The 11,340-nt window shown below is 43.1% G+C and overlaps 1 protein-coding gene across 1 annotated transcript in view; it reads right to left on the reverse strand.

Moving 5' to 3' along the window:
- The window catches only part of COL19A1 (collagen type XIX alpha 1 chain), a 423,669-nt gene that overhangs the window by 103,587 nt on the left and 308,742 nt on the right, over nucleotides 1-11,340 (reverse strand). The window contains exon 16 of the mRNA XM_045294677.1: nucleotides 10,666-10,719. Within this exon, the coding sequence (XP_045150612.1) occupies nucleotides 10,666-10,719 (54 nt within the window). The remainder of the gene's footprint in view (nucleotides 1-10,665; nucleotides 10,720-11,340) is intronic.

An 11,340-nucleotide genomic window follows, 5' to 3' on the forward strand; every position in this document is an offset into this window, starting at 1 on the left:
TATATATCTCCAAGTAGTTCTAATGGACATCTAGAAGTGCTTCACAGAGAAACTCACAGAACTGTGAGTGCAGCTTAAAACAGCTTTACATTTGGGGTTTCTCGTGAACATTAAGATTTTAAAAACAGATGTGCAGATTCAGCATAGGTACTGAATGGATGGAGACAGGTGGAACTGGCTTCAGTTTTTGAGCTTAGTGTTGGGCTTATGCTGTTTTGTTAATTTTATGCATTATTAGTTAGCAGAGTCTTGGCTCTCTTAACTGTAGATTAAAACATCATTTCGTGTGTAGATTTATGGACCATTTCTTTGAGTGACAGCAGGAAACAGTTATACCACAGGATTTTTCTAATTCCACTTAAGACTCTGAAGCAATGAGACAAGATTTTGAGCAATAGAAAAGTTCCCTGGGGTTTGAAATCCACCTGTCTCCCAGAATCACACTTCTCATCACGGAGGTCTTAAGAATTCCTCAGTAACGTGTTTCCTAGTGAACATAGCAAAACAGAAGCCAGCTGCTTTCTTTCAAGAAATGCATCATCATTTACATACTTTACGTGTCACAACTCCCTTCTGCACTCAGCTGTCCTATGTGACGAGCTTTGTGACTTTCTTTTTCTTTTCTTCCCTGCTTTGGTGGCATGTGTCCAGTAGGATCACTTAGAACTCACTGCACTCTCTATGGTGGCGTGTAGTTTCTGTAAGTTATATGGCTACAGAAGCCAGCAGTCATTCACTCCAAACACACAAATGGCCTCTGGGTGCTGGATACTCAATTTGGGGGATGTCTTTTTAAGAATGGCAGGTTTTACTTTTTCCCCCCCTATTTTTACTTTTTGGCAGAAAATTTCATTTTCAATGGTCAATTGAGATGAAGCTCCCCATTTCTACGGAGACTACCCGGGCAGTACTTTCTGGTGATGGATACAGGGTCTTTTGAATAGATTGGTTGTCCTGATTTATAAGGCATGGCAGTCATTTTTCTCAAATCATGTCAAAACACCGTGCCCTCAATCAAGAGAAGTATGACTGGGTGAATGAATGAAGGTAGCATACACGTGCCACATTCCGTCAGAGATGTTCAAGCCTACGCCTTTTTAGCGGTAGGTGTAATACACTCCGCTTTGGCGGCTTTTTTTTCTCTCCCTCTTTTTTTCTGACCGTGGCACATCCCCATTGACTTCCAGGTCATAACAATTTCAGGATGGAACAGGAGTGAAGCATCTGTCTGTGTGGGCAAGTGGATCTGTCGGATTCACAGCTCAGAAAATTAAACCTGTGAATGATGACAATGAGAATGAAGTGGAAATTCATCGTTTTAATTGTGGAACTATTTTCAAATGATTCTTTGGTTGAACCATAACTGCATTTTAAACCCCCACTAAAAGAAGTACTCTGCAGACAGTTTATGGCTGGACACTGATGAAGACATGTAGAGGGAGGGTTCTCTGAAGGCAGTTTTAACAAGGGGTCCTCAGACTGGTTTTGCCACATACCCTTGAAACACCTAATGATGAGCCCACGCTAAGTCCTACTTCCTTTTACCTTGTTACTGTGATTCTCTCCTGGTTTGTTCCCTTCTTGGGAGCTAACTGCTACTCAGCAGTCTTCACTAAGCAACTGACCCGACAGCAGATTCCAATACTGCTGCCTGGGCAGGAAGGAGGCAGGAGGGAATCCTTGCTGTTCCATGCGGGGCAGCCTACCTCTGTGGGACTGCCCCTGACCTGTGAATGGGTGTAGAGGTGTAAGGCCTAGACATGCTTATTTTCTTTAAATCTTCTGAATACCTTTTCTCCTTTTGTGCCCCTTGCCCCACAGTCACCAAGAATTCCCTAGGTAAAAATTAAACAAAAATACAAAGAAGGCTTTCATTAATTTTGAATGCATCCATTGCTTACTTTGGAAAGATGAGGAGTCGGATAGTTATATAGGGCAGCTTTTATGGATATGATTGTAATCACTTCTGCAGACATCTTTCCTTCTCTCACCCTCTGATAAATATTCTTGAAACAAAGTCAGAACTTGGTGGGCTCCTTCTATCTTCTCTGTGCACCCCTACCCCCACGAGATGAGGCATAGCTGCGAGGGAAACACCACACCTTTGGGCAAAATTGCTACCACTCCCAATTCAGGCTTGGCTCCTCAGCTCGTACTTGTGGGCTTCTCTGGTCTGTTTGTGCCCCTGCTCTCAGATCCTCTTCATTTATGTTGCTTATCCAGCCTCTAGTGTCCCTTAGTAGATGGCTTTGCCTGTTACTCTGGAAAAAACAACATCAAAACCAAAATCCAATTTCTCATATATTTCAAGTTCTTGCTATTCTATCTACAAGTCCATTGTATGTACATGTGGCTGTAGTCAATGGACTGTCCTTTCTCTTATGACAGTCCTGTGTCTTCAGCTGTGACCTGTCTTCTTAGGGAAATTTCCTGATTCACATGACCTAACTGGAAACTGCCAAGGGGCAGCCCTACTCTATTGTATGTAAGATGACCACGGGCAGGAACTACCGGATGACAGTGGGCTGGTTTTATTTGCTGTTGTCATTATGTAACATTCACCAATTTGATCACATTAGGTGGCAGACAGACAATTTCGCTGATATCTTTAAGGCCCGCCCATCTTTCTCTCCGTTTGTTCACCAGCCTCTGCTACCCCATCAAGCAACATGCACCGCTCCCTGCGCTCACATTTCCCTCCAGCTCCCTCTCCCCTCCTCCATCCTCAAGGAAGGTCTCCTCAAAGAGCGGCAACGTTTCCAGTGTCTACTGATTCATCACTCCTTTCCTGCTAAAACAAGAAAAACCTCATTTGCTCAAACCCCAGCCATTGGGCTTCAGTCTCAATGACACCACCAATGTGGTTCTGCAGTGTTATTAGCAATGCTTCCACTCCCCTGGCTGACACCTAACTGTGCCCTGCATGCCGGGGCTGCCATCCAGGTGGTTCAGACCCAGTGAGCAGGGCAGATCTGTGCTCTATAGTGCTTTCAATGGTTTGTTTTTCTGAAAACACATCAACAGGGTTTTGAGGAGCTTCTGAGTGGACGCAAATGTACAACCATTAAACTATCAACTTCAAACATTAATTGCTTATGCTATATCCAAAACCAAGCCTACTGCCATCAAATCGATTCCTACTTGTGATGCACTGTCTGAGAGGCTTTGTTCAACTTTACCAGGGCAGATAACCTCATCTTTCTCCCACACAGCACCTGGTGGGCTTGAAGTTAACAGTCTAGCCACCCGGGCACCTAGTTGTGCCACACAGGGACTCTGCTACTGATGCTACTGCAATGAGAACGAACAGTTTATTGGTGCCGTCTATCACTGGTCTTGTAATGGATACTAGTTATACACAAGGACATAGTTAAAAACACGTTATGAGATGCTCAGACACAGGCACATCAAGAATGCACAGTTACAATATTGTCGGTTGCTTAGTGGCAACAAACCCAGAAACATGTCAATTTTAGGTATTTCCTGAAAATATGAACCTTTGGGCCTGGTGTTTTTGATGGATTGAATTATGCCCCCTTTCCTAAGTTCTGTTCAATCCTAGCTCCAATTCCTCTGAGCAGTAGAGTCTTACGACAGTTACCACGGACCCAATGACACACGCAGCGGGGAGACACACCCCCTGGGAGGATGAAGACCAACATCGCTACAAGCCCAACAACACCAAGGGGAGCTGGCCGCGACGCCACCAGAGACTAGGAGAGAGGCCTACAGAGGGAGTCAACATGACTGAAGCTCTGATCGGGACTTTCGGTTTCCAGAACTGTGAGGAAGTAAATTTCTATTCTTTAAAGTCTCCCACTTGCGACATTTCTTTCTGCTGTGACAGCCCTCGCTAAAGAAGAGAGTGTCGATCAGCACGGACAGTGCATCCGCATCTGTCCCAGCATGTGCCTACGTTCAGACCTATTTGAGGAAGCCGGAACCTGCTTCGGTCTGAGAAATGGATTACCCAGAGATGATCTCTGCATTGCAATTACAGACCAGAATATCACCCAAAGTCCCTCTGGTGAAGAAATAGTTTGGTATAGTCCAGCCTTCCTCACCTCTTCTCCATCAGGTCAACTTGTGATTGGGGGTGCAGGGGAGGGGGTAAGCAATGAATGCCTTGGTAGCATCAGTCATATTGCTCTATCAATAGGTTCAATTCAAAATCAGCTTCTGATGTCATTCAAACGTAGAAAACAGCAAGGCATTTGTTTTTTTGACTATTTTCAGTAGTTAGGCCAGGACAGTTATCTAATCAAGGACCCTCAGGGAATGGGGAACTGTTTTCTGCTCTTGGGCCAATAATGCTTAAGGCAGATTCAAACCTGAACCTCAATACCATTGATTTCCTCTCAATTGCCACCAAGCCAATGGGACCACACAATTACCTAGTTTTAAGAAAACAATGAGAGGCAGCCCTTATGATTCTGGTACCGGTAGTTCTGCTTTAGATGCGATTCTAATTGGCTGAGGTTATTTTGTACCTTAGTGTCATGTCATTTCAATGAGTTACTGCAAACCTTCTGAAGAAAATAACAGTTGCAACAATTTTGAATTTCTTTTTGAATTTGGTTTGCATTTCTCTGGTGAAATGGGATATGCGTGTATGAGGGTAATAATCTGCCTGGCCACCACAAAAATTCTGGGATGTCAGGACATGTCTTTTGTTCTCTTGTGGAAAGTGGGAGAATAGAATATTGGAATCTATGCTCAGACAGGTGGGAAAATAGGCTGCTCCAATTTGCCTCAAAAGTGTGTCCTTTGGAAGGAAGAACCTCCATGGGGTGAACCAAAAAGATGCTCCTTTCTGCTGGCAGTTAAATGTCAGCCCTTTTCTGTGGGCGAACAGAGAGGGGAAAGACAAAGACCCCAGCCCAGGAGGGAGGGGCAATGCGAAGCCTCCAGGCCAGCCCTGGAGGATCTTTTCTGCCATCTTAAATAGGAGGGGCCATCAGGATTTGGTTTTGTTTTTGAATCAGGCAATCAACCTCTTGGCTCTGCTCACTTGAAAGCGAGATTCCAGATTGGAGCTGGAGCTTGGCTCTACATCCAACCTTTCTGTGATTTTCGGGAAGGACCTAGGAGAATTCCAGGGCTCCATGCAATAAAGCCAAGAGCCCAAAGCACATATGTCTGTGCCTAAATCCTTGAGGTCCGCCAAAGCTCTTAGGCCCTGGGGGAGAATGAGAAAGATGGGGAATTAGGATCTAAATTGTATTTCTATATTATCTAGGCCCAGAAAAGTTGTTACTAATATCCCCCAAAGGAGCCCTGACGGCACAATGGTTAAGCTTTTGGCTGCTAACCAAGAGGTTAGCAGTTTGAACCCACTAGCTGCTCCACAGGAGATGTGCTCCTGAGGTCCCTGGGACTCTTCCTCTCTGTCCTATGGGGCCACGTCATGGGGACCTAACGACAACCACCACCACCAAGCACCTTGATCGCCTCCACTGGACTTCACATTCACTGCTTCAAAAGTCCTGGGATTTTTGCTCTTGGGGAAAGGTTTTCTGTCCCTTTCTCGTCTGCGCATATGGAGATGAAGTTATGGCTTGATACTGGAAGGGAACCTAGATTATTTTGCTGGGAAAGTGTGTCTTTTGGGATCAGCAATTTGGAGAAGTGAACACTCAAATCGGTTGCTGGGAGGCACGGTATCAATCTCTAACAGCTGAGACCAATTCTCTGCAAATTGCACTCGTGTCTGTGATGTAAGATAACACAACTATGCATTTCCAATGTGGACCTTTAAAAACAATATCAAATGTAACATCTGCCAATACTTGGCCTCTGCAGATAACACTTCTTCCCCACCCACCCCACCGCCCGCCAAGTGTATTGTAAGGGACTCTGGATCTGATAACATTAGAAGTTGACAGAGCCTATCAAATTTTTATTAAAATCCCCAGAACTGGAGACAATGAACAGCCGTTTCCTGGATCATGAGCACATTTTCCTTAAGGCGAGGAATACGCTCAGCATTGCTGCTACTCTGCAAACAATCCCATTCTTAGCAGAATGGGAGCAGCTGTTCTGCAAGTGATTTCTGTGATGGAGAGGGAAATCTCCTTTATTCTTCCCATCCCCAAGTGGGCATCCAAAAATACACAAAACATACTTAGAGAATCTTCCAGACCTCATGCCTAGCCTCTCGGAATGTTGGGATTTAAAAAAAAAATCCTCAGCCCCTGTTGTGTTTGTGGAGGGACATACAGAGCTTCATATGGCCAAGCCTCTCCCTCCAGGTGGGGTGGGAACACTGGAGGGGCAAAGATCAAAGCCTACCGAGTCCTGTGCACAAATGAGGTGTTCTGGCGTGAGGGCAGGGACCATGTGCTCTTTATTTTCAGGGCAGAAGACTCAGAGGGCAGCTGCTTCAGCAGAATCTAGGCGGCCTGATTGCTGGAGATGCAGCGAACCAAGAGCTGAGGGCCAGGGCTCTGCTGCAGTCACCACATAAATCAGTGCCAATTTCAAAGGGAAGAGTATTTTAACTTTGCAATGTCACTTGATACGTCTCAATACAAGGTCCATTATTTAATCTCCTGGAAAGTTTCTCTCAGGCCTTCTCTTCTTCTCCCTGTTTCTCTGTCCCCTTACTCATTTGCTTAGACCACCAGGCACGAAACAAATCACAAAATGAAACAATTCAGTATCTTAAAACAGGTGGAGGCAGGTGGGAGGGGACCCTGCTGAGTGAAAGCATGCCCCTCGCTCATGGTGGTATATTTGACCCTTGTGAGCTGGGGGTGAAGGGATGGTGAATACAGGCTGGGAGCACTGGTCAGGATGGGTGCCCATTATGATGGCGGGACCTCACTGCAAGACATTACTTTAAGAAGAAACAGCGCCTTTAGTTGCCATCCAATCACTGCTGGCGCCTAGCAATCCCGGATGTGTCCGGGTCGAACTGTGCTTCGTAAAGTTTTCAATGGCTGATTTTTCAAATGTAGAATCTCTGAGTTTTTCTTCTGAGTAGCCTTTGGTGGACTAGAGCCTACAATCTTTTGGTTGGTTGTTGAGAAGATTCACTATTGTCACCATTAATTCCTGGATAGATACGAAGCCTCTCTTACGGAATGGTTGCAGTGCATCACTGGGGAGAGAAAAGAAAAGGCACTCTCTCTCCTCATTAGACAGTTACCTTCCAGCTCTGATGCACCAGTCAGAGCACCTGGGAGCTGCAGGGCTACAACGGCAATAAGGATACTGGGAGTCCTGTCAGGTAAGTTAAAAGCTAAGTCAAAATATTGATGTGCCCCTAGAAAGCTTCTGTATTCAGCTGTTCTAGAGAGCCCCAGATCAGAAATATAACCTTACAGTTTAGAAATTTACATTCTCAACTTCAGACTCTAAAATAGAAATGCTCCATATATCTTCATTTAAGAGAAAACCGAGTCCTTGGCAAGATAAACTGTATATAGAAGTGCCGCTGGGAGACCAGTAAAGAGAGGCGCTTCCAAAGTTTTGCAAGAGAGAGCAAATATTAGACAGCTCAGTAGGAACGTGGTAAATTTCATACCAAGGGTGACAATAATGTAGTGTGTCCTCTACACTTTTCTAGGTGATAAGGACATCACGCCCAATTTATTCTCATTAATTTTAAGTATTTAACATAAATTCTGCTTTGTAATAGGTGTCTTAATAGGAAAAATCCCTGTACTTTAATTAATTTACATATCCATTGACTTATTTTTACGACATCTTCCAAACTCGGGCAGGTTGGGTTAGGCATTGAACTGCTTGCTAACTGCCAGTTTGGTCGTTCAAAGCCACCAGTCACCCCTCAGGAGAACAATGAAGTTTTCTGCTCTTCTACAGATTTATAATCTTGGTAAGCCTATCAGACCACTGTGAGTCAGAATCACTTTGAAGGCAGTGGGTTTGTGCCAACCACTAATGTTTTGGAAAAAAACGCGTACTTTAAGAACGCTGCCAGTCTCTGTGGGAACAAGCAGCCTCATCTTTCTGGCACAGAGCAGCCGGCTAGTGGATTTGAAAGGCTGACCTTGGAGTTAGCAACCAATGCTTAACCCACTGCGGCACCAAGCATCTACCAAGTCAAGAGGAGCCTGAGAAGACTAGACAAGTACTTGGAATGTGGTGTCCTGGATGAGACATTGTAGCAGGAAGTATACTTACTATAAACTATCAACACTGATTCCCTCATCGTAACAACTGTGCCATACTAAGTTAAGATGTTAGTAACAGGGGAAACCCTCTGTTGGACTGTGTGTAACACAGAAAGGTTCTATGTTATCTTTTTCATTCTTCTGTACATCTAAAATTTCTAACGTGATAATGTAAATTATTTTGAAAATGTAAATGTGAGACAATGTGAAGTTTTGTAATAAGAATTACTAGTTAAGAAAAAAATTACACGACTTTTTTTTTCTCCTAAGGTAACAGTTTGTGTTGCACTTGGCCTGGAGGATGGGGTGGGGAGGAGGATTAGAATCTGTGCTGACAAGAGCAGACAGAGACTCAGAAACTTGTAAAGTGTCTCATTTACAAATAGAATCAATAACTTCACATTGTAACTCAGCACTTCATTATCACCGAGTGGAAGGTAACCATGTACCTTAATAGTTTGTTTGGAAATAACACCCTATAAGTAAAATAAATATTTACCCGAGATGAATTTGAGCCTTGACACAAAAGTAGAAGACGACATTATTGCTCTGCATAACACTAATAACTATCTTTCCATGTAATTCCATAAATTATTTAATAATATTTAATAAGTGCAGGCTTAAGATACTGGACTTCTTAGGAAGTATAAACATGTCCTATGTTTATGATTTTGTATATAGCAGCCACAATCTGCCTAGGTCTTATGTTGAAATTAATTTTGTGGAGAAGAATTGGGATTTATGAATCAATTAGTTTATCATTTAACATATATGTATCACCTGCTGACTTCAAGGCCTGTAGTGGCACATCAGTCTCTCTGGAGTGTCTCAGTAGAGAGGACCAACAACAGTCAGCAGTTTTTACTCACAGGAAGGGAAAGCAAGCACAGAGAGGAACAACATAACGAGCAGGAGGCGGGCTCCCAGCTTTACTTCTGTGTAGTGGAGCAATTACTCCCCAGGAAGGAATCCAGGAATAAATATCTATATGACTCAGTGGACAGTGCCTCATGCAGAGCACAAAGCACAGCGCAGTGATCAGAATGCAAATACAAAATATTGTTTAGGGATGAAGGACCAGTGATTTTACTAGGTCTCCAAGTCTACTGGGTTGCCAACACTCAGTCTTCTCACTCTGTTATTCTTCCATATATAAAAAACTTACTGCTACTGAGTCGATGTTGACTTATAGCAACCCTAATGGACAGGGTAGAATTGCCCCTGTGAGTTTCCGGGGCTGTCACTCTACTGAAATGGAAAGCCGGACCTTTCTCCCAAGGAGTGGCTGGTGTTTTGAACCGCCGATTGCAGCCCAAGGCGTAACCACTACACCGCTAGGGCTCCTTTTCGTAGATAAGAGGGATCAGAACTATTTTGTCTTTTACTACTGAGACAAATCATGTCAGCACTGCACTTATGCTAGTTGTGATCATAAAACCTTGGAGGAAGTCCAAAGCACCTCCCCGAAAAGGGTGATGACTTCCTGTTTTTGACCTATGGTATGTAGGCCTGTGGTAGTTACATAATCTGGTGTCAATTTGGGACTTGAGAAGATTAAGAGTGAGGGGTGGAGGCTAGTGTGTCAATTGGGTCATAGCCAAATGAGGCCTCTGTGTGGGCATGGTCTTCTGAGGATTCTGGGAACCCCTGTGTTTCCTCCCTGGAGGCAGGAGACATACACTCTCCAGGCTCACTCCCTTGGAGATGCTCTACTGACAAGACACATGTCACTATGCTGACAGACTCGGTGCCCTGGGAACTGGAAGAGCCACATGGAGACCCCTGCCAGTGCTGCGATGCTTCTACCACCACTGGATCCCTAACACCTTGCACCCACTGGCCTGTGATCTTCCTGCATTCAGCATCATTGCATGTGTTTTGTGAGTCTGAAGAGGACTTTATAGATTGGTATCGGACATATGGGCTGATACTGGACTTATGCTTTCTTATACACATATGAATGTTTATGAATTTGTTTCTCTAGTCTACCTGGACTAACACAAGGACCTTCTTTCAGATCTAAATGCAATCTATTGAATTTATTAAGAAATATATCATCTATTTTACTACCCAAAGCTTCAAGAGAGTTGGAATCAATTTGATGGCAGTGGCTGTGATTTGGGTTTATCCTTAGGAGAAGTAGATAAATGACATTATCAATGGTGGGACATAAGTTTTTTAAAATTAAAATAATTATTTATTTTTTGTTTTTGCATTAAAAATCATTTTATTAGGGGCTCATACAACTCTATCACAATCCAAACATACATCAATTGTGTCAAGCACCTCTGTACCTTCGTTACCCTCCTCATTCTGTATGGGACATAATTTTATACAGCAACGAAAATTTTAACTAAACATTGTATTTTGTAAAAAGATTCTAAACAACATAGGGTTTTTGAAATATAATTTTCAATATGAAAGAAGCACATGCAATCATGTTAAGAATTAGTAACTTTTTTCCTCTCTCCAAAAACACCACCTTATTATATCTGTGTATCTGAGACAGGAGAGGATAAAAGCATACCTTGTTATAATATCCACCAAAAGTCTGCTGTGCTCCTTGCATTCCAGGAGGACCCTGATTAGAAATAAATAAAGGCAAATATATAGACATTTACAAAAACACCATGCATTTCAATAATGTATCTGAGAACTCTTGAAATCTTACTGTTGGGATAAAGGAGACTCTGTCGAGGCAGTTGCTCTAGTTAACAGAGAATCACGTGAACCTATTCTCAGATTCCAAAGGCATTGCTAGGCTTAAAACTACATGAATCAAAAGAGAGGCCCAAAGTGGGGTTATAAAGCATTTTACCAGAAGGTCAACCATCAACATATTCGTTAATGAAAGGAATTAAACAACTAATCAGGGAAGAGGTTGTCACTTCAGTTTATTTTTATCACTTCTTACAGGGCACCGATCAATGTATTATAGAAATGTGCGTGCTCAGGTGTTATTAACTTAGAAATTATGGTGAAAACTTTTTTTCTAGTGCTTCACTCTTTTGAGTGAATAAAATGAAAATGGCCTGTAGATGCTTCGAAAAGTTCATGGAAAGAAGATAAACAAGGGCTCATCTAACTGAGAAACAACAAAGCCCACATGAAGAAGCACACCAGCCTGTGAGATCACAAGGCGTCAAAGGGATCAGGTATCAGGTATCAAAGACAAAAAACAAAACAAAAAACATAGCATTGT

This window comes from Echinops telfairi, unplaced genomic scaffold, assembly GCF_000313985.2.
Source record: "Echinops telfairi isolate 266 unplaced genomic scaffold, ASM31398v2 ScPeMD7_3533;HRSCAF=4204_0, whole genome shotgun sequence".
In the NCBI taxonomy this organism is placed as follows: Eukaryota; Metazoa; Chordata; class Mammalia; order Afrosoricida; family Tenrecidae; genus Echinops; species Echinops telfairi.